The sequence below is a fragment of the Orcinus orca genome, chromosome 8 (genome assembly GCF_937001465.1).
Source record: "Orcinus orca chromosome 8, mOrcOrc1.1, whole genome shotgun sequence".
NCBI classification, from domain to species: domain Eukaryota; kingdom Metazoa; phylum Chordata; class Mammalia; order Artiodactyla; family Delphinidae; genus Orcinus; species Orcinus orca.
Window position 1 is genome coordinate 84,825,720 of NC_064566.1, and position 24,885 is coordinate 84,850,604.

The following is a 24,885-nucleotide window of genomic DNA, read 5'->3' on the forward strand; positions in this document are numbered from 1 at the left end:
TTATGAACATCTCAACATTTCATTTCCTTTCCTCTCCTTCCCCTCGCTGAAGGGCCCTAGAGACAATGGCGGCGATTGGCATTTTTCTCACTCTTCCGTAGTACTGAAAGCTGTGAGGAAGAAATGGTGGTGGCAGGAGCAATGGCCAAAGCCCTTGCTAGAAGCATCCAGAACTTTCTCTGCAAATTTATTTCTATTCTGCTCTCAACTCCTTCACATTAGAACGCCTTGGAGGTGGCAATCAACAAGGCTAGAGAGCAGAAAGCCGCCAACAGAAATCTGGTTAAAGAACGGTGGTCACAGAACTGGTCAAATCTTTAAAAGAGGAAACCACACAGTGACCCAGGTTACGGCCCCCGCGTTTTCCAAAATTAGAGCCGGAATCGGACAAGCCCGCCCTGACGCCCGTAAGAAAATGATTCTCACTTTTCATTGGCTGACCCTCCAAGAGTTGAGACCTTGCTTCACTTTCATTGGTTGCTGCTGCTGTCACGTCCTTTCACCACACCCACTTTCCCGTCGGCGCCCAGTGAGCTTTGGGGGAAAGTGATTTACAGAGGTCGGGGGCGGGAGTCCGCAAGCAACTAGACTATTTCCCCCCACCCCCCCCCCCTCACCACGGCCCCTGCTCCGCCCACTGGCCCGAGGGCCCGCCCCTGGCCCTGCCGGGCCCCGCCTCTCCCTCCAGAGAGGGCGGGGTCCAGGCGGCGGCCGAAGCCGCAGGAATATGCTGGAAGCCGGCAGGCGAGCGCCCGGGAGGTGCTGAAGGGACAGTTCCCGCCGCCTTACTTGTCCCGCAGCGGGTGGGTGGGTGGGGCGGCCCTAGAGCCAGCTGGGCACGTGAGCGATGGAGACCATCTGGATCTACCAGTTCCGCCTCATCGTGATCGGGGACTCCACAGTGGGCAAGTCGTGCCTCCTGCACCGCTTCACTCAGGGCCGCTTTCCCGGGCTGCGCTCCCCAGCCTGCGACCCCACTGTCGGCGTGGACTTCTTCTCCCGCCTGCTGGAGATCGAGCCGGGCAAGAGGATCAAGCTGCAGCTCTGGGACACGGCGGGACAGGAGCGGTTCAGGTAGGGCCGCCGGCGCCGGGACCCCAGGGACCGCGCCGCCCCCTCCATCCGCCTGGGGCACCTTCCCCAAGCGTCGGCCGCACAGGCCAGTGTCGGGAGAAGCTCTGGCCCTTCCCTCTCGAAAGTGCAAACACTCCATTCTCACTTCCCCTTTGCCCCTCCTCTTCCAGGGACGACTTCCTCCTCCGCAGTTTCTCACTTCTTTCTTTGGCTCCCATTTCCTGCGTCCCCTTTTTGTCTTTCCTTTTCCCGCCTGAGCCCAGGTCACCCTCACCAGCCCCCTCTTCCGCAGCCCTCTACCCCTGCTAGTATTTTTATCCCCAACTCTTCGGCTCCCCTGCTGCCTTCTCCCCAAACTCAGTGTCCCTCGCTGTACACACCCTGACCTGACCACCCTCCTCCAAGCTCCCGTTTTCCTCCCCTGACGGAGCAGCTTCCCATCTACGCGGCCCAGGAGAACTGCATAGAAGCGTTCCCAGATTCGTGATTGATCCATTTAGCTTCACAGCAAGCAGTGCTCCAACCCAGATTACTGCATGAGCTCATTGGGCATCGTTCAGAGGGAGATGATGAATGCGGTAATGGTCTGAACACCTCACAGCACCGAATGTGGTCATCAGAAATACTGGGCCAGGACCCGTGGGAATGTGTCATGTACAGCAACTAGATGTAACATCAGGGACACAGGCACAGCAGAGGAGTTTTTTGTTGTTTTTAAGGGTTGAGTTGTCTTTAGAAGTTTGTCATCATTGGTGCTTTGGTGAAGAAAAGAGAGATGTACATACTGAGATTTGTTAGGAACTTTTCCTTTATTTTATTTATAATAGGTACTTAATGTTCCAGAGTGATAATAGATCAGAAAATACTTTTCTGCATAGAGAAGGAGGGATCCAAAACTAAACGTAACTTGTACGCATTTCCAAGATATTTAAAATTTAACCAGATATGAAGCACATTTTAAATTTCTAGGATTCAAGGAATTTAGAGGAAAGTAGGGACCTGATATATTGTAGTGTTTGGGGCTTTTTTAAGGTTGCATTATCAACTGGAACTCATTAAAGCAAGCATTTTGTAGTCTTCAGCAAGTAGTCTGTTTGTGAAATAGAGTACTTACTGACCGGATTTCCCAAACATGGCTTCCCCTCACCCCAGCCAGCATCCATTCTGAATGAGATGAGTCTACTTCTGTGAGAATGTTCCAACACTTTCAAGTTTTGGCTTCCATTCCCAGCTATGACACTGATTCATAGAGATAAGTGAACTGCTTAGCTTGCTTATACCATAGTTTTACAATGTGTAAAGTGGAAAGATAGTAAGGCCAGCCCTTTAGAGAAGTGTTAAAGGTTATTGATTTGAATTGTACAATACCTAGAATTCCATGAAGAAGATTTTTTTTCAAGAAGCCTCCTTTAAAATAATTTTTCAGGGCTTCCCTGGTGGCGCAGTGGTCGAGAGTCCGCCTGCCGATGCAGGGGACACGGGTTCGTGCCCCGGTCCGGGAGGATCCCACATGCCGCGGAGCGGCTGCTCCCATGAGCCATGGCCGCTGAGCCTGCACGTCAGGAGCCTGTGCTCCGCAACGGGAGAGGCCACAACAGTGAGAGGCCCACGTACCAAAAAAAAAAAAAAAAAATTTTTTTCAAACTCTGATTCCTCATCTGTAAAACGGAGTCCTTATGATCTCTAAGATTCATTGCAGTTTTACCATTATAAGGTAGACTGCAAATTCATTCACTTGTGATATCAATCAGAGATGAACTTTAAGATATTTCATGGTCAGAAAAAAACATTTACTAATAGCTCTTGCTATACCCTCTAAAGTGAAAATAATAAAAACGTGTTCTTTATACCTTAAACTTCTAGCAACTACTGATAATTGCAGCTACAAGAAACATAGGTAGTAAAATCTTCTTGTGTCTAAAATTCTTTCCTTAAAAACTTATTGACAAGAAAGTAAGGATGATTAATTTGTTAGATTTTAATGACCTTTTCTGTTAAATACATCATTTTTTTATTGCCTTTAAGAAGAATGTAAATTGATTTTATATACACTATTAAAACCAGACAGTAACTCTCTCATAATAATGCAAGGACATTTAGGGAATGTTTACTGACAATGAGTCATACTTTATTTTGCTTGGCTCTTTACCAAAGATGTATTCCTAAATACATACATATTTCAGTAGCTGCCTCCAAATACTTGCTTTTCTCTCATTTAGCAGAATGTTTCTCCATAAAATTGCATTTAAAACAATTAATGTTAAATCATTCTGTACCTTCCTCTAAGAAAATACAGATACTTATTTTGAGTAAGCACGTTTGTTTCATAGAAAGGTACTATATAGTTCATGAATATATAGTTCTGTCATTAGTTATAATTATACCATTAGGAATTTGAGGAAAACATTCCATTTGGAGGTTTATTGGTGATTAGATATAAACTAACAAAAAGAAACCTACTTTAGACAGTTCAGGATATAGCTTAAAAGCATAAACAAATATGTTACAGAACAACAAAATAGTGAGCTGATGATTATGACCATAAGTAGCCTTAGTTATCTTTTTTTTACCCAGCTTTATTGAGGTATAATTGACAAATAAAGCCTTAGCTTTCGAAGTTCAGATAATACATGCTAGTAGTCAATAACTACTTACAAAAAATAAAAAGGAACAAAATCAAAGTGAAGAAGGTTTAGAAAAATGATGAATATGTGAGCATCTGTAAATTGTAACTTAACACTCAATTGTTAGGTTTTTATTATTAACACTATGTTTTAGTCAGGATAAATGTTAAATTGCTGTATTAAGGATACTTAAAATTACAGTGCCTTCATTAACAATAGTTTATTTCTCTCTTGTGTAACAGTCTCAAGGTAAGTAGTACAAGTTGTTGGAGTGGCCTGCTCCAGGCCATCATTCAAGTACCTTCTCTCTTAGTTTTCTGCCATCCCTAGGACATTATCTTCTTCTGTGTGAACAAAGCTGGGTTGCAGGCACACTGTGTGCCACTTCCAGGGGAGGGGAAAGTAAAGATCTAAATCAAGTAATGTTTCTTCTAAGCAAATGAGGCCAATGTGGTGCAGATCACTTCAGCTCTCAATTCAGTGAAGAGAAATTAGTTACAAGGCCACACTTACACGGGGCTACCATGTGCCTAGGAAAAAGGGAAGATGGATTTGGCACTGGGGGGAAACTAGCTGTCACCACTTTTATTTTTTAATCATCATAGTGGAAGAAGTTTAGCAGGAAAGGAAACAAGAATATTGCTTAACAGCATTAATAAGATAAATAAGTGCAAATAAGGCTAGAAGTATAGAGAGCAAATGTAAGAATGTAAGAATATAAAATTTGAATTTTTCCCATGAAAAGCACTTAAAGCAATATGAAGATAAAATGAGATAAAGAAAAAGCAACATTAGCTATAGGGATAGAAAACCTGAAGCTTCAAGCCAGATTGGGCCTTTTATTTCGTGTTGTCTGGCCTTGGGGGTATTACAGTTACAGCCACTGGTTGTAAAGTTCAGAGAATAATGTCCTCCTAGTGTAGTTCTTCTCAAAGCGTGTTCTGCAGAGCACTCATACCTTCTGATTCTTTTTAAAGGATGCGTTCTGTAATCAAATAAGCTTGGAAATCCCTATATTCCATTTCTCTCTTAGAAATTCATATCAAAGACTCCAAGAAGTATTGAGCAAAGAAACCTGTTTAACTTTGATTAAACTAGCATTTCCACCATTTATTTGAGGGGCTATTCTTAAAACATGAAAATCTATGATAACTAGTGTTCTTAGTAGTATAATTTGGGGAAAGCTCCCTTGATGAGTTACTTTAGTCACATTCTTTGAGCAGAACCAACTAAACTTTTGAAGTTTGGAGCAATGGAAAACGTGCAGACATTAGTTAACCAGCTAATGGGCTGGTTACAGCTAAAGGGCTGTAAGCAGTAATTGCTATAAAAGGGACAGCCTCCCCTGCCCCCCTAAAAATCTGAAGGTGACCTGTAACTAATACCACTTAACATCCTGGGCCTCTCCCTAACTCTCTGCCTGCCTCTTCATCTCTTTTCCTCTAGCTCTTCTTCTACTGTGTATCTTTCTCTTCCTTATGTGTCTTACCCTTCCTTAAACTTCTTTATATTTTTCCTTTATCCCTTTCATCTATCAGTCCCTACTCATAGTTTCCTCCCACCTTCTGTCTTTTCCTCTACTTCCTTTTTTTTTTTTTTTTGCGGTACATGGGCCTCTCACTGTTGTGGCCTCTCTCGTTGCGGAGCACAGGCTCCGGACTCGCAGACTCAGCGGCCATGGCTCACGGGCCCAGCCGCTCCGCGGCATGTGGGATCCTCCCGGACCAGGGCACGAACCCGTGTCCCCTAACATCGGCAGGCGGACTCTCAACGACTGCGCCACCAGAGAAGCCCCTCTCCTTCCTTTTTATTTTAATGTGTCTTGTATGCTCTCATTTCTTTTTAACTTATTCTCCTTATTTACCCTCTGCCTCCCTTTTGTCTCTGTTTTCTTCTCTTCCCCTTCAAAACATTCATATGAAGTAAATGTTTAAAACTGGTTTAATTTATGTTCTCCGTTCATAATTTTAGAAGTAAGCAACATGAACATTTTATATTTCTCCTTAAGGTATCTTTTAAGATTCCTAAACTAAATAGGTTTTGTTTTTTGTTTTTTTTAAAAGGACCCTTACTTGATCCCCACTCTCCTTACTGTGGTTCATGATCTTCAATAGAAAAAGATTTTCTGATAGTGGATTGGTGGGTTCATATTGCATAGGTAACAGAGCAGAGATTGTCCACAACTAAGTCCCATAATCATTGCAGTCTACTGTAGTTCCAAGTTATTAGAAACAATAGAAAGCTAGACTATATTTGTATTGAGTAATCTGATAATATACTGTCTTGGTTAAAATTATTTGTGTTTTAAGTAACAGAAATATAACCAAATTAGTTTGGATATAAGGCATAAATTATAAATGATACAGGTCTCATGAGAGACAAAAATCTCACTGAACATACAAGTGTCTGAAAATATGGAAGCTCTAATAACAAGAGTTTGTGGATTTTCTCTCTAGTCTATTTCCATTATCCAATGCTGTCAGCTCCCAACTGTCTCAGTCTCTGAGCCTCTTATTCAAATTCTTGAAAGAAAAATTCTCATTGGCTATTTGATTGGCCAGTGAATCAGCTCCCCCAGGGTCCAGTTATTAAGATAATGTATACATAAAACACAAAGGGATTATAATACAAATATCCCAGGTATGCATTATGGGTCATCCAATGCAAATGAATCTGTAAGGGTCTACTTTTTGGGAAAGAGAAATTCACAGAAGAAGGAAGTGAGCAGTCACCCCAAAAAGTGTCTACTTTATGGAGTTTCAGAGTAAAACTGTATGTAAGAAGGAGCCAGCATCATTTCTAACAAGTGTAGCAGAATGTGGAAAAATGACCTGTGTAGCCAAATGTATTTTTATATGATAAAAGTTATTTTCACTGTCCACTCAGAGCATTCAGACCATTTTGAGTGATTGTATAGTCAGTACAGTTAAGAAGCTAGCCAGTAATTTCAAAAACCTGTGACTATTTTTCTTAATTTCTTTTTTCTTCAATGAATCAATTGATTTCGCATGTATAGCCACAGCCTCAATGACATATTGCTATATGAAGGTGATTATACATTCTGACAATTTAGTAACTAAATATTGTAAATATAGTAGACTAAATATTGTACTCCAATGTTTGAAGGCCCTAGGCCAGCAGCAGGCAAAATTGTAAAGTAGGTAAAACTCATTCTTGGGGACTTTGGGGCTTTCCTACTTTTCTTTCCTTCTGTTTTTGGATAGTAGGACCTTGACCTATCCTTCACTTCTATTTTCCCTCACATCTCAGTCGAAAAGCCATCCCTTACTACTCCATCTTAGCTTCAGAGAGAGAAGTAGCTAGATGACCAAGAGACACAAAATTATTAAAACTTAATAAGGGTTCTGACAGGAGTATTTCTATTCTAAAAGAGGATGACCACCTAGGAGGTAACACCTCATCTTGAAGTAACATTTCCCTGTTGGCAGAGTTATGGATCTATGGCTGATGGGTGTCGGAGTTTCCTCTCATCATGCTGCATTGATGACCACCTATTCTGACACATTGGCTCCACATTTAGCTTTCAAAGAAAGGGCTAGAAAAAAAAATTAGAGATAATGTTGCTAGTACATGAATCACTCAGTAAAGTTTTCACATGAAGAAAAGTGCTTCGCTCAGTCTGAGAGAAAGAGAGAGAGAAGAAATTTCTAGCCATTGTCAGTCAGTTTGGTTAGCATACAAAGATTTCTTAACAACTTAGCCTCCATAGCCATGTTAAAGTTTAAAGAGCAACTTCTTGGAATGATCTGAGAATGTTTATCTTGGTGTTTTAAGAGCCAGTTATTCTTATCCTAGCTGAGTTAGAAGGGAATCTGCATTCTATCAGTCTGCTCTGTCAAGCAGTGAAAAAGAAAGGTGGGGCTTCCCTGGTGGCGCAGTGGTTGAGAGTCCGCCTGCCGATGCAGAACCCCGGTCCGGGAAGATCCCACATGCCGCGGAGTGGCTAGGCCCGTGAGCCATGGCCGCTGAGCCTGCGCGTCCGGAGCCTGTGCTCCGCAATGGGAGAGGCCACAACGGTGAGAGGCCCGCGTACCGAAAAAAAAAAAAAAAAAAAAGGTGAACCACTCAACTAATACTGAGGTATACACACACACACACACACACACACACACACCAGAAACATCAGATTTTACTTTTTAAGATATTTTCATTCTTTCTAAAGTGAAATACCTACAAAGCCTGTACTTTATGATACTAATATATCTGCCTCCAAATGTCAGTAACTTTTAATCAGTTCTGACAATATATAATTCAGGGAAGTTCATTTAAAAATTATTACCCCACACAATCTACCTAGCTTATCAAGAAACAAATATTGTTAAAACCCATTGTTTTCTGGAAAGAATCACTTTGTGTAATGAAGTACTGTTCTGACCTGTAGGAGTTCCAGAACAGAGGTCCAATATGTTTTAAATTTAAAAGTATATGTTTAGTTTAAGCTGTGAAAGAGTTTCAAAATACAGATAGTAGTTCTGTGTACAAGCATGACTGAGTAAATGTCGATGGCTAGCTGGCATATTATTTTATTTTGGTTTAGAATCTTAGTGTGCTTTTAAACATTCTTAAAACGTACTGAAGTTTTTTTCTATTTCCTTCCTATGGTGATAATTCATTTTTCATTTAGGAACAATATGCTAAATAAAATTATTTTATTACTGGCAGTAAGTCCTTAAGACCATCCACTGATATCAATAGCTAGGATATAAAGAAACCATCAAAAATATCTCAGTGCCAAAAAAATGTTGAGGTAAGGGAACAGAGACTTCTCTCGTAGGTTTATTTCTACTTCACTGGTATAGTGAGTGCATCAGAGTCACCTGAGAAAGGTCTTTATCAAGCCACGCCCCAAAATTCATCAGTGACTTTTCTTGGCAAAATGTTATCCTTCTCTATGCCTATTCTTTCCTCTGCTTTTTGTATAATTGGTCAAAATCTCTGCTTAAATTATCTTCCTGTACTAGGAATGTTAAAAGTGGTTTTTCTTCTGATTCTTTAGGCTTTCCAAATGTATTTCCATCTCGTAGGACTTAGTGGGATACGGCTTCAAATGGATAAGGCTGAAGAACAGCCTTAATCACAGACTCCTGCCTCAGAAATACAAAAGAATAGTGTGTGGCCCAAACTGAACCCTCTTCTCTAAGAAGAGATCAAGAGAGAATACTGCAAATGGGAGTTAGATACTAAGAACTTCCTGGCCATAACAGAAGTCATTATAAAGAAAGATTATAGATTCTCAAATTCTAGGCATTGCCCATCATTTTTCTTCAAAGTAGCATTTTTCAAAGTAATAGGTGTAATTTGAGTAAAAGTTTCCTTGATCAAATAGTTTTGGAAGTGCTGGGTTGTCGCCAGATTTCTCAGAGCTTTTAATATACTAATATCCTAATATACTTTGTAAACACCCAAGACAGATATGGTATTTCCCAACCCAGAGTCCTTTAACATAGAGTGTTTTAGGAACCAACAGATGGAAAGATTAGAGCACTTTAGGAGCCAATACTTCAAAGAAAAATTGTAGGCAATTCCTTAAATTTTAGGAGTATATTTGAGAACTTCTCATGGTTTCTTCTCTCATATGATTCTCTGTCTCTTTTGCTGGTGCTTCTGAATGACTCCGTCAGGTCTCCCTTTTAAAACACTTGGTTACTATATTTTAGAGCAAGATCTAATCAGATCAATAGACTCTAGAGAATCCCTTGGTTTTTGTCCCCTCATTCAAAATTAAAAGGTTTCTCCTCTTGCCTAACTTCTAGGCACTTGTCACAGTTTTACACAGATCATGCAATATCATTAGTACTTGTTTTAAGGGCTACAGAAAGGCTATGGGATTAGGAAATCAAAAGTTAATGAAGCAAATATGAGGTGAAGTTTAAGACATATATGATAGGACAGATGGACAGACTCTAAAAAGAGAATTAAAAGTGGAAGAGAAGGTATAACTAATTGTATAGGAGAGGACTATTGGAGGCGAGGAAAATTAGTGAGAGATGAATTGAAAACAGAATCCAAGAAAGCGAGGGGGGAGAAGACACATGAAAGAAGCTACAGAGATCAACATTCTGGCCATTTTGGTACAACCATAGGACTGGGAAGAAACAGATGGATGGATCTGGTACAACAGTCCCCCTTTTTTTAAAAAAAAAAATGTATTTATTTATTTATTTACTTTGGCTGCACTGGGTCTTAGTTGCGGCACACAGGATCTTCGTTGGGGCATGTGGGCTTCTTAGTTTCGGCATGCGGACTCCTATTTGCAGGATGCGGACTTCTTTTTTTTGTTTTGTTTTGTTTTTTGTTTTGTTTTGCGGTACACGGGCCTCTCACCGTTGCGGCCTCTCCCATTGCGGAGCACAGGCTCAACGGCCATGGCTCACGGGCCCAGCCGCCTGGACTTCTTAGTTGTAGTGTGCGGGCTTCATAGTTGTGGCATGCAGACTTCTTAGTTGCAGCATGCAAACTCTTAGTTGCAGCATGCGAATTCTTAGTTGCGGCATGCATGCAGGATCTAGTTCCCTGACCAGAGATTGAACCCCAGCCCCCTGCATTGGGAGCATGGAGTCTTTTTTTTTTTTAATAAATTTATTTATTTGTTTTATACTTGGCTGTGCTGGGTCTTCATTGCTGCATGTGGGCGTTCTCTAGTTGCGGTGATGGGCTATTCTTTGTTGTGGTGTGCGGGCTTCTTATTGCAGTGGCTTCTCTTGTTGCAGAGCACAGGCTCTAGGCACGAGGGCTTCAGTAGTTGTGGCACGCAGGCTCAGTAGTTGCGGCTCACGCGCTCTAAAGTGCAGGCTCTATAGTTGTGGCGCACAGGCTTAGTTACTCGGCAGCATGTGGGATCTTCCCGGACCAGGGCTTGAACTTGTATCCCCTACATTGGCAGGCAGATTCTTAACCACTGTGCCTCCAGGGAAGTCCGGGAGCTTGCAGTCTTACCCACTGGACCACCAGGGAAGTCCCAACAGTCTCATTTGTAAAATGATAGAATTAATGTCCAGAGAGTCTTTGACTTGCCCCAGGCCTTATCATTTGTTAGTGGTTTGCATAAGAGCCTAATTCTCTTAACTCCTCTGTTCAGTGCTCTTTCTGCTGCATCAGGCCTCCTGGCATGGTTGAAAAGAGTTTTACTGGCACATTGTGTAGTTTCTATCCTGAAAAATATTCTGTTTGCATACAACCCCACCCCCACTCCCATCTCTGTAGATCCAAATTAATTACTGTGTCTGCTCAAACCATTATTTTTTGGCTATATTCAGAAACAAAAGGAGAAATAGCTTTACACAATAGAAGCGGTACTGATAACTGACAGCAAACACTTGTGGCTGCAATGACAATCAATTCTCCCCTCCATGCAGTACTCAGTGACTACACTGCTACACTTAGTAACAGGAATGAACCCAGCCCGCTGCAGTGGAGAAATTTATATGAAGTCTTTTGCCTTGTTAGACAAGGAGAGATGTTGGGTATTAGGCAAAGCTACAAGCAAATACTGCCTATGGTGTCGTAAAGTTACAAAAGAACTGTGAAGTAGTTTTCCTTTTTTTTCTAGAGAAACTGAAATCAATCAGGATTATGATTTATGTGTGGAAATCTATGCATTTGTTTAGATTAACTGTATACCAGGCACTAGATGCAAAAATAGATATAAAAATAAATATGATATAGTCTCACATTCAAGGTCCATGCTGTCTCTATACTGGGTAGAGTACAGACTATATTGCTATAACAGAGACTGACCAAATATATTACCTTAAATAATACAGAACTTTGTTTCTCTCTCCCCATGTTAATAGTCCAGAGTGAGCAGTTCTGGACTATCCAGGTGGCTGTGCCTCAACATCAGTTTCCAGGGTTTTCTAGTCATTGCCATTTCCTAACAAGCAAGAAGGAGAAAGAGGAAGCCTAGGGCAAATGGTGTCTTCAAGCAGATGAACGTCAGACTGCACACATAACTTATCATGTTCCATCGATCCAAACTTAGTGATATGCCAAAACTAACTGTAAGAAAGCTGGGGAATATAGTTTCTATATGAGTTGCTATGTGCAAGCTAAAACTCATGGAGTTCTATTACTAAAGGAAGACAGGGAGAATAGACACTGGGGGACAATTAGAGATCTTTCTCACAGACTCACAGCAAAGAAAGATAATAAATAATTGGAATAAAGGCTAGTAAGTACTAAAATAAGTTCTGGTGGCAGAACAAAGGGAGGAATTGTCATCTGTGTGTAGGGTTAGGGCTAGTTTCAGAGGATGTATCAGAAAGAACGTGGTCCTTGATGCTGGGACATGACGGATATGTCAGTAGTAAGAGAAATAACAATAGGAAATAATAACAATTAAAAAAGAAGTAACTTCCAGTAATGATAGCAGATTGAACACCTTTGCCTATTTTAGCTTTTTTTCCTGAAACCTCACTAAAGTGACAATAGTTTTGTTTTTTAACCATAAATCCTAGCAAGGAGAATAGGTAAGGAGACAATAGCAAAAAAATTTTGGAAGTAAGAAAGCAGATGGAGGAATGGTAAATGAATTAGCAGATTAAAGAAAATGGGCTTCTAAGCTAGGGGTGGAAAAAGCTAAAGACCAAACCAGTATATATCATTGAATCCCCTAAAGATTCAGGAAATGGTGACACCAGATACTTCTGAAGTGGGAATGCTAAAATAAGGATCATTGATTGTCAGTCTGTTTAAGAAAGACTGGATCCTCACATCCCCTCCACCATTCCACACACCAGGTGACTTCCTCTCCCCCCACATTAGCAAAAAACTAGAAATTTATTCTTTGAAAAGAGTTAAACATAGAGTCTCTTACTGGAAGCATCAGGCATAATTGAGGTTGGGGTCCCTTATTAAAAGTAAGGGCTTTAAGTGAATGTATGCATGTTGTATGCTAAGACTGTCTAGCCCTCTTCCCCATCTTAGCTCCCAGAATGCTAGTAATCAGACCTTCACCCTTCAAACAGGACATTGGTGAAATCATTTCTGACAAATCTGACCAGGCCAAGAAGAAAGACTTAAGAGGCCAACATTAGAGTTTCCTCAACTAAATGATCCAGCCTGATCATCTTATGAGTGAGGCTTTTAGTCTCAATGAAAGATTACAAGAAATACTAGGAAATCTGTAACATGAAACCTAGAGACCAAAATAAACAGAAACCAAAAGCAACCAGAAAAACAAAGTTAATAAGGGAGAAGGGAATGTTTAAAAAAACAACCCCCCCCAAAAAACCCTGTCCTTAATCTTCTCAGAGGGATAGTGGGCAAGTATTTAAATCATAAAAGAAGAACAAGATACTATTTTTTCAAAAGAATATTCTGAGAACAAAAGAGCTTTTGGAAACACAATAGAAAAAAATAAAACAATATAAAGTTGGGGAAATCTCTCAAAAAGTAGGACAAAAAGACAAAGACTTAGAAAATAGGAAATATATATATATTTTTTAAATTAGAGGACTAGTCCAAAAGGTTCAATAAAAAAGTAACAGGCATTCTAGAAAAATGGAGCAGAAAAAACAGAGGGGAGAAATCATCAGTGAAGCAATTCAAAAAAATTTCCTAGATGTAGGGAGGGACCTGAGTTTTCAGATTGGAAGGGTCCAGCACAATAGATGAAAGTAGACACATTCTAAGGGACATCATCGTGGAATTCTAAACACTGGGGCCACAGAGAAGTTCCTACAAACTTCTGGGGTGGGGTGGGGGAGGGACATGTATAAAAGGTCACATAAAAAAGATCTGGAATCAGATTGACTTCAGCCTTCCCGAAAACAACAGTTGAAGCTAGAAGGCAATGGAGAGACTTCAAAATTCTGAAAGGATTTTATATCTGACCAAACTGTCATTCAACTGTGAAAGCAGAATAAAAACATGCAAGACTTCAAAATATTACCTCATGCATCTTTTGTTTTCCCTCATGAATCTTTTTTAGGAAGCTACTTGAGGATGTGCTCTATATACACACACACAGACACAGACAAACACATAATGTGCATAAAAGAATAAACCAAGAATGAAGACATGGGCTCTGAGGAACAGGAGATTTACCCCTGAAGAAAAGCAAAGGAAATGCCCAAGAAAATGGTGAAGGGAGATCATAGGATGCTCTCTCTGCCACAGATACCAAGGACAACCAGGCCCGATTGGAGCAGGGCAGAAGATTGTAAGAGAGACCTCCTCAGGAAGATGAAATTGACAGAAAAGCTAACAGGAATGAACTTTTTAAAAAATGGCAACTGGCAGAGTTTGGGGTTAGGTTATTAAGGACTACTTGGAAAATTCAGCAAAAAGAAAAAGAAAGGAATAAAAAGATGTGGTAGAGAGTGCTAACTCATATCTGATGCTTCTTTTCTTCTGGACACACGGGAGGAATATATTTCCCTTCCCTCTTGACTAAGAATCATTTGACTAATTCTAACTAGTGAATTTGAGCAGAACTCACATGTGGTAGTTTTAAAATACAGCCCAGGTTTTTTAACGTTCTTCCTATCAAGAGGTGGGTTGTTTCTTACTATAGCATGGCCTGGCCTATCTTGATTAATATGCAAGATAATTATTAACTCTAAGGAAAAGAAATCAGTTTATTCCAGGGCTCAGCATTGAAAAGTATACATGGTCAGAATAACACAAATGCCAAGAAATGATCTTCCTAAAATTATGATATAACAGTACAGTTTTGGCAAGTTTGGGGAATAGGAAAAATAAGAATGTGTGGTAAGTGCACAGGTAACTTTGATGAAAACACAAACTTAGAAAAAGAATGAAAAAGAAGGACAGTCTATTCAAATGACTTGAAAATAAAAGCTGCATAATTTCAGACATAGAATGAAATGAGAAAAGGATAAACACCAATATAAATTATAAATGTGGAGAGATATACAAATCACATGAAATGAAGCAATATTGAGAAAGTTGTATGGAAACATAAGTCACAAAAATGGTAGGAGGATTATAACCCAAGAAAAAATGTTCTTTAATTATGTTAAATCACATAATATATTATGTTGTATGGAAAATAAAATAATCATGAGAAGCTGGTCATCATCTCATTTTTGTTCTGCAAAAGGATGCCAGAAAGTGTCAGAATAAGTGCTAAAATCTTTTATACATTTTCTGGTACCATACCAAATAGCAAATAAGCATCCTTCATTATCATCTTACAGACAAATAGTGAAGCTAGAAACATTTCTCATTAATTTCTAAATTATTTGGATTTTCACATTAACTTGTTCTGCCTTCCAGAATCCACTACAAAATGCAATTTGAATTACTACCAATTTAAATACAGTAGTTCTTTAGAAAAAGTGGATGGTTTCACCTTTATATTTACAGTGTGCACTGTTATTCAGCCCACTTCTCTTTTTGTTATTTAGCCCATTTCATGAATCCCTACTATAAATATCCAAAGGAGATAAGCTTTTTTGTATTTCCCTCTGTTATTCTCCCATTTGCTTAGCATTTGCATGCTGCCTGGGTACAGTCTTACAGAGTCTGAACTTATTAATTCAGTTGTTTATTTATTTACAACTCTCAGTAGGCCTCATGCATGCCCAGTTCTGTTTTAGACACTAGGGATACAGTGTTCCGAAAACAGTGACAAAAATTCTTGCTCTCATGGAGCTTATCTTCTAATGGGGGGAGATGGGCTATAACCAAATAAGTTGGAAAAATTATATAGGACGTTAGAATGTGTTAACTGTAGAGGAAAATAGAAGATAAAAGGTGAATAGAGCATGCTGGGGGTGATAACAAGGCCTCACTATCATATAATGATGACCTGTGGTAAAAGAAAAATAAAAGATGGTCACAGGGGAATTGATTCACGTATTCAAAGACAGAATACGGCCATTAGGTCCTGTCAGTATTACATATAGCCTCCACAACCACAGACTTGATTTTTGATGGAAAGACCCTGGAATTACACATAGAGAATTTTAATGTTTGTATGTATGAAAAAAGATATTCTAAGCTATAAGCCCCAAGTTTTAGAAGGCAAAGGCAGGGACTGTTAGAGTCAGTAATAATACAAGGAGCGGGGAGACTTGTGTTTTAGTTTCTCGAAAGCAGTTCTAAGGGCCCGGATTACAAGGCAAGTGAAGCAGGTAAATAAAGCATCAACACAGTGACTATTCCCAGAAGGGCAGTAGGAATGTAATGTCATGGTGAAAAAAGGCACTCATAAGGCTAATGCATTCATAGGCTGCTTGCTGCCAGCAGCCTTTGTCATCAAAGTACTTCCATCTTCTAAATACCTATTTGGCAATTGGCAAAGCCACAAGAAGGGCATTTCCAGTGGACCATCTGGCTCATTTTACCCAGGTAAGTCAGCAAGTTCTCTATGTTTTGTTGCTTTTTTAAGAGAGCAGTGCACATCCTATAAAGTTCATAATAATAACATCTAAGATTTCATTCACATTTTTTGGTTGCATTGCCCATATATTAAGTAATTCTTTATAAAATGTAAGCCAATTCAGTGCTCTCAATTTCACTTGTCTATATATTATTTCAGGAAAAAAAATTAGAAAAATTAAACAGTTTAAAATGTTTACATAAACAAGGCAACCATTTTTCTTTTCTATTCTAAAGCGAATATACATGTAAGAATAAACTTTGAGATGAATGGATAAAGAAAATGTGTTATATACATACAGTTGAAAATTATTCAGCCATAAAAAAAGAAGGAAATCCTGTCATATGCTACAACATGGATGAATCTTGGGGATGTTATGCTAAGTGAAATTGAGACAGGAGGGAAGTGGGCACACACTTTAAAGATCACAACCTTTAAAAGAATGACATTGACTATACAACATAAACTGGCTAGATCCAACCTAGGCCCAAGATGGCAGAAGATTTGACTTCCAGTAGACCTTGAGCCTCATTATATGCTCATTGTAATGCCTTAGCATGCTAAACAACACACCCACAGGTGCCATGACAGTTCCGAGGCTGACCATAAAAGGCCAAAAAGTGGGCAGTGGTCCAATTCTTGGAAATCCCTGCTGCTTCCCCAAAAGAGTTGGAATAATCCTACCACTCGTTAGGCTATGCAATTACCCAACCCATAAAAACTAACCACTCCATATTTCAGGGCCTTGTGCCTTTTGAGATGGCCTACACTCTGCCTGTATAGTGTGTATCTCCCAGAATAAACTTGCTTTCACTTTACTATGGCTCGCTCTTGAATTCTTTCCTGCACAAAGCCAAGGACCCTTACGTGGTGGCCTGTCCCAGGGACTCACCTGAGACCTGGGACAGGACTGTCCTCTCGCTCCCCATTTTCCTGCAACAAAATAAGCCGATCACAGAGGGGCAAATACTGCATGATTTCACTTATATGAGGTAACTACAGTAGTCAGACTCAGAAGCAGAAAGTAGAATGGTGGCTGCTTGGGGCTGGGGGGAGGGTAGGAAATGAGTTGCTGATCAATGGGAATGGGAGTATCAGTCATGCAGAATGAAAAAGTTCTAGAGATCTGTGGTACAACATTGTGCTTATAGTTAATAATACTGTATACTTAAAAATTGTTCAGAGGGTAAATCTCATCTGTTTTTTACCACAATTTTTTTAAATGAAGGAATTTTGGCTTCATAAAGCTATGTTGAAATTTATAAAATGTTTGCGACTTTGTTTTGTATCATTCTTTTCCTACAAAATATCTGTAGCCTCTATCAATCAGGTCTTTGGTTGCCAGCAACAAAACCAACTTGAGGACATTAATCAAAAACGAAAGTTACTGGAAGCATGTCTGCGTGCCAGAGACTTGACAGGATAGCTGGAGGGACCAGGCATGAAATGAACCAAAAGATCCCAGAAGTTCTGGGCAGCAAGGACTGCAGGAGGCCAGTGTGGTCCCCATTGATACTGTTGCCCCTTTTTTGCCTGTTCACCCACTGCCATAAGAAGCCCCAAATGGACAATTGGCAGTCTCAGCTACTAATTCAATAGAAGCATCACGAGGTTCTCTAGTGAAAGCATTTCTCCCTTGGATACTAAAACCTTTATATCAGCAGAGTCACAGGAATTAGAAGCAACAAAAAATTTTAGTGACTCATTGAGTGTAATTGCAAGAGGTACCATCACCCCACTTTTACCCTTTGTTTCCCATACCAGAGCATCTATTCATGGGGAAAAAAACACCACCTACTGTATTACTCACTAGCTTAGAACGTATACATCCTGAAGAATCATGCTAAAATCTTACAGGGTGTCAACTCCTGGACATGAGCATAACTAAATCTTTTTTTTTTTAATTGAAGTATAGTTGATTTACAATGTTGTGTTAGTTTCAGGAGTACAGCAAGGTGATTCAGTTTTATATATATGTATATATTCTTTTTCAGATTCTTTTCCATTAGAGGTTATTGTAATACATATTGAATATAGTTCCCTGTGCTATACAGTAGGTCCTTGTTGTTTATATATTATATATATGTGTGTGTGTGTGTATCTGTTAACATAACTGAATCTTAATAACCCTTTCCACAGTTTTATAGGTATATGCCTCTAGGTGATAGTGACATAAGGTCAACAAATCCTATGGCATCAGCCCATTTCTTCCTCTGTTAACTGAAACCTTTGGTCTATAGCAAAGTGTGGGATACCATGACTTTGTATAAGGTATTCCATAAGTTCATGGATGGTGGTGCTAGCATGGCTTGAGTCCACGTTAAATGTCTATTACAGTGAGGACATATCAGTGTCTCCTCTGTGATGGTTTTCCCAGAGTAAGGTACCATATCCAAGGTGTCAGTAACTGCTGGAAAATTGGGTATTAAGCAGTGACGGTTGAGGCAAGAGAAAGTCTCTGCTCAGCCCAGTCCCAGCCTCCTACCATGATTACTGTGAGTCCAAACTGGGATAAAAATACTGACTGATGACTATAGAACAGAACATTTTGTTTCACCAATTATTAGGAACTCTTTCAAACAGGGGGCTTTTGGTGAGTATTCACATAGGATACAGTATTTGCATACTCAAGACCCACCTACACATGCCAAACCTCCTTAGTATCAGTCTTCTGATTTTGTTTTTTCCAACATTCCAAACCCTTAGCCTCTGCTCGTGTATTGGTGTAGATCCTTAACCTTCATCTCGCCATCTCTTCCTCTGGAAAAAGTACCACTAAAAGTTCCACAAATGGAAGGATTTCTCTTTTCCACTATTGAGTGGAGTAGACTGATGCCAGCATATTATTTAGAGCCATCTGTAAGGCAGACTTGAATTTTTTTTCCCCTTTAACTATAGGGAAATCCACATAAGGCCATAGGTTGTGAGGGTGCTGCAGAAGTAGATATGCTGGGTGTGTGAGCCTTGTTACTCTGGGTCCCCTCAGGTCCCACCCCTATTCCTGCCTATATATATGACTTCTGCTTGATGAGAAAGTTCCCGCCTGGTGAATCAGAGAACATATTTCTTGATGAGCACTCAGATGATGTTCAGGTGTCTAGTCTCAAAGCCAGGTTTTAAGCCAAGAACCATTTCTCAACAGTGTAATAGCTCATGACAAAGAGGACATGTCTGTATTCTAAAATGTCACACCTGTAATTGTCCAGTGGAACTTTTCCCAGGCTTTCTTTAAATCATTTATTCATTCAGTGAGACTTTCAAAGCCCAGAAGGAAATAGATATAAAATAACATGCAAAAGATGTTGTTGCTTATAAAGAATTGTTACTCATCATTCTTTGCAACTCTTGGATTCTTTACAGGGAGGCCTATCTACCTTGTTCTTTTAGGGTCTGTTCCCTGCCTCCTTAAAATACCTTCAAGACCTTCTGAAGACCTAAGTGTCTCGACCCAAGAGAGGAAGTTCCAGAGAAAGATAGATGTTCCCTCATCATCTCTGTAAGACCTGCCTTTCAAGTTCCATTTTTCAGTCTTGAAGGCCTGTCTCTTCCCCTAAATAACTGACAGCAGGGATGCCCAGTTGTTTTAGGGGAAACCCTGCCTTTTAGGACAACTAATTATGAATCTGAAGGCTAACCATTATCAGAATTCTAAATCTAATATCCAGACACAAACTGGAGATCAAATTATTATATAGAAAAAGGCAGATGTCCTATTAAGACCTTTTATTCCGATTAATTATTAATAAGGGCTGTTTTATAGAATATGTTACATATACTTTGCTATAATTTTATTCTATAGAATGATTTGGCAACTGTGTTCCAAATATGTTTTCAAAATTAAATACAAAGTGCTAGAAAATATGGTATTTCCTACATGCCTCTGCCTAATAGACAAACATTTCAATGTTGAATTTTTAAACACAAAAGCATGTTGTTTTAAATTATACTAATGGTAAATTAATTGCAGGGGGTGGGTGGTAATGCAGACTTGGTGCTGAGTAAATGAAAGCTTTTAGTCTAATAACAGCCTTAATTAGGTTTCTCTTAAGACACTGCACATCTGTCTAAATTCACACATATATAGATGAGTAGCAAAACAATAACAAATCAATTATCCCTCAAAATTAAAAAAACAGCAACAACTTAAATGAACTGCATTATTTGTAGCCTGCCAGTGATAGTGGGAGATTTTTTCTTACTGTCAACAACTGTACGGTACAGTAGTCCTTGAGAGAGGTTGTTTTTTTAAGTAGTCGCTTGAGAACCTCTCTACCATGAATTCTGAGGAGAAGGGGAAGCAGGAGATATGGAAACTTTCTTCAACAAGTAGTACTTGTGGTATCAGGTCACTAAACTGAGCTGTGATTTCAGCAATAAGGATAAAGAAGGTATGTAAAAGTTGGAGAGTACCAAATAACACACTGGCCCTACACAAAGATCTTTGGTGCCTCAGGCAAGTAACAGATGAACTTGGTTAAGGATGATCTCAATGCTTAAGATCACTGACAACTTGGGATAATTCCCTGGCGGTCCACTGGTTAGGACTCTGCAATTCCACTGCAGGGGGCCCCGGGTTTGATCCCTGGTCAGGAAACTAAGACCCCGCAAGCCACGCGGCGTGACCAAAAAAAACAAGATCACTGACAACTTGGAAGCTGAGACACATATGTGATTTCTGGCTAATACAACATTTAACACTTTCCCTCTCTGATAAGATTAATTAATCCAATATAGCAAATATTAAATTACATCCATCATTTGCCAGGAAGTTCTTAGATACATAGAATATGTTTAACCCTAAAGGAGCTTTGAATTGAGTAGGAGACATACCAACAAACCCAATCAGCACATTATGAAAATTGATATAATGGCGGTATGCCAAAGGTTCAATGGAATTATAAGAGAGAGAAGTGCCTAAGAGAGGTAGAGGGGGAGAAGACAGTGACAGGGAAGTCTTCTTATATGACAGGATTTTTGAACTGACTCAAAGAAGAAATAGGAGTTTGCTGGCAAAAAAAAAGGGTAGAAGACATTCTAGGTAGAGAAGACAACATATGTAAAGGCAAAAATATAAAACAGTATAGCCTTGGCCCCTTGCCTCATGATTCAGTCAGGAAACAAATGGCACACTTGAAAGGTTAACTGAAAAGAGTTTAATGTAGTGACTTTCCAGAAATGCGGGCAAGGTCAAGGGCACCAATAAAGGATGGTGATGCATTCAGTAATAGCAACAGTGGGAAGCCATTAACGACCTGGCCAGATGGGGCAAGGAAAGGAAATGAGATTGCCAGAACCTGGTGAAAGCCATAGCCATGGGAGAGGGGCTACCCAACAGGAACCTTGATCAGAAGAGCCTAGATCGGTAGAGGCAAACAATCATAAGTACGCACATCTCAGATTCATATCCCACGTCTGAACAATTTCCTGTTTCTTGAATAGGTATAGCCCAGGACGAAACCTGTAACTGATATAACAAGTTTGCCCTTGTTTCTTCTTCCTTAACTGACATAAAGAGGAGCCTGTTGATTTAAATGATAGGGAGAGATTCTTAAGATCTGGTCTGCTGTGTAACCTCTGCCCCACGCCAAATCTTTTTGTGTGCCTACTTTTAACCACAGTAATGTAATAATTATTCTATCAGATATTTTAAAATAAAAACAAGTAATTCTGAGTGTGAGATGACATGTAAGTGCTTATTTGTCTATTTTTAAATATCTAATGTCAGTGGATGAAACTGGCTTGCATATTAGTTTCATAGAATTTTTTTGTTCACTTTGACACTTCATATTTGACTTATAAACTCTAGTTAAATCACATTAATTACAACCTTTTTTTCTATTTATTTTTCAGATCAATAACTCGATCTTATTACCGCAACTCGGTTGGTGGATTTTTAGTATTTGACATTACTAACCGACGATCTTTTGAACATGTGAAAGATTGGCTAGAAGAAGCAAAAATGCATGTACAGCCATTTCAGATTGTATTTCTGCTAGTGGGACATAAATGTGATTTAGCTTCACAACGTCAAGTTACAAGGGAAGAAGCTGAAAGACTGTCAGCAGACTGTGGTATGAAGTATATAGAAACCTCAGCAAAAGATGCTACAAATGTTGAGGAATCCTTCACTATCTTGACAAGAGACATATATGAGCTTATTAAAAGGGGAGAAATTTGTATTCAGGATGGCTGGGAAGGGGTTAGAAGTGGTTTCGTTCCAAATACTGTGCATTCTTCTGAGGAAGCAGTAAAACCCAGGAAAGAGTGCTTCTGCTGATTTCATACGTGCCAAAGAACTAAGAACAGATTGGGTGTCATTTCAGGATAAATACCGACATTAACAACAGAATGATGTGATGAAAGCATTTTAAAAAGTTATAAACCCATGCTAACACTATTTTGTAAGGTATTTGATTCAGAGCAATATGGTTACTTGTTAAACTACCAGATTGGTATTTTGCTAAATTATCAAGCAAAGCAGACGACTTTTTCTGGAAACTGGAGTATCTACATAATTGCCTCCATTCTCACTTTGTTAGCATATAACTGACCATAATATCCAAATATGTCAATATTACTCATTTTTCTTGACAGTTTGAAATGGATGTTTTGTGCATATATAATCTGATTGAAAAGATTTTACCAGGAATTACATTCTCTAGTGTTAATTAATTAATATTAAATAGTAAAGTGGATTTAAAAGTGTACTGTTTACTTACAAAGTAAACAATCACAGAGTTATTAACTAGGCCTAAAATAACAATTCCTTGTTTAAGGTACCAGGTTTTTAACCATTCTCTGAAATATTTATTCTCCCTTAATTTTGCCTGAACATGAGAAGATAAGTTTTATATTAATTTTTGTTCTCTGATTTATTGCTCCTGAAAATTTTATGTTTTATAATGATATCTAAGGATCCAAGCAAAAGGTTTTATTGCAAATATTTGTGAAAATAAAAACGAAGGATCACTATCAGCAAATGTTTTGTTGTTATAGTATACTGTCCTTATTTAGACAAGAAAAACTTAGCCATTTTGTCCAGATTTTCAAATGTGTTGGTATAAAGCTAGCATAGTATTCTTTTGTAATTAAAAAAAAAATTCTCTGTTTTATAGCTAGTCCCATCTCTATCATATTTGCCAAATATTGCTTATTTTACTGGTCTTTCTAAAAGAATGTTTTGGTTTTATTTGTCAAGTTTACTGCTTTTCTCCTCTATTTTTGACTTTTCTCTTGATTAATTTTGTCCTTCCACTCTTTTGGATTTACCTTGTTCTTTTTCTATGTCTACTGTCCATTTCCTGTAGCTTCAAGAGCCATTTTCAACAATTCAACGAGCTCTGCTGGTTGTGTCATGGTCACTTCATCATATGCCGTTAAAACTTAATCTCATACACTGGGTGAAGACTCAGCAGTCTTATTTTGCTTTCAAAATTGTTCTATGGCCTTAGATCCTTCTTCTTCTCTAAATTACCACTATCATCAGGGAAAATTCTACTGGGCCTCATGCTGCTTATAAGGCTTGCCTTTCCTGCAGTTTCATAATAAAAGAAAAAACATTTCCACCGTTTTTTTTGATGTTGATCGAAAATTTAGCAACACTTCTTTGCACTGTATTCAAATCCCGAAATATAAGCAAGCCTTCATGCATACGGGCCCACTGAAATGTCATAATTTTAAACTATGTATGACCTTGAACAATGTCCTTTCCAAATACTCTATGCTCCCCCTTTCTTCCTAGGTGTTCAGACTTTTTCATTCCTACAACATCTTTTACACATGGTCAATTTGTGTCATAAGCTCTTCCTCCCTTCCACTTCTGAGTATATATCCAAAGGAAACATCATCATTATTTGAAGAGATATCTGTACTCCCATGTTCATTGTAGCATTATTCACAAGAGCCAAGGTATGGAAACAATCTAAGTGTCCATAGTAGATTATTGGATAAGGAAAATATGGTATATATATGCAATGGAATATTCTTCAACCTTAAAAAAGAAGAAAATCCTATCATTTAAGACAACATGGATAAAACTGGAGGACAGTATGCTAAGTGAAATAAGACAAAGACAAATAGTGCATGATGTCACTTATATGTGGACTCTAAAAAAATAACTAAATAAATCAACTCTTCTTCCCTGGACATTTTCCTCAGCAGAAGCTAGCAGCCTCTACTATGAGTCTCATCTTTTTTTTATTGTTTGTACAAGATCACAACCCCAGGGAACCTATGTATTTACGGGTGTATATCTAGATTATAGTGTACTGTTGTTCGTTTTCTTTGCAATTCATTCCTTCCACTTCTGGCATCAGAACCTCATTTTTCCTTTGGAGAAGTCCTTGTGATTCAGGTAGGCGGTGTGTCTCCTCCCAAGGCTGTGTGACTTGGGCCTGGCTAGAGACAGTGTTTTACATATACTCCATATGTCTTATGTACTTATTTCTCTATTTTCCATGCTTTTCCCTCAAAATTTTAGTGTATTTTTTAATTGACATTTGTAATACTTTCTTTTGTTTGACTAAGGTACTGTTAAACTGATCTTCTGAGTGCTTAATTTCAGCTTTTTTAATTCTAGAATTTTCCTTTGGTTGCATTTCACAGATAATTTTTGCTTAAATTGCATATGTTGTCCTTTTTGAATACATTAATCATAATTTTAAATAATAGTTTCATTGAGATATAATTTACTTTCCATATTATTTAAAGTGTACAATTTAATGTGTTATGCATCTACCGCCACAATCAATTGTAAAACTTTCATCCACCCCCCCAAAGAAAAAGAATCTATTATAAGTCACTCACTCCCCCACTTCT

General features: G+C 38.9%; 1 protein-coding gene across 1 annotated transcript; it reads left to right on the forward strand.

The window, feature by feature from the left end:
- The first annotated feature begins 668 nt into the window (after nt 1–668).
- RAB39A (RAB39A, member RAS oncogene family) lies at nt 669–22,417 on the forward strand. The gene is made up of 2 exons (XM_004282273.4): nt 669–1,074; nt 21,919–22,417. The coding sequence occupies exons 1-2, from the start codon at nt 848–850 to the stop codon at nt 22,343–22,345; spliced, it is 654 nt and encodes a 217-aa protein (XP_004282321.1). The 5' UTR covers nt 669–847; the 3' UTR covers nt 22,346–22,417.
- The last annotated feature ends 2,468 nt before the right edge of the window (nt 22,418–24,885 follow it).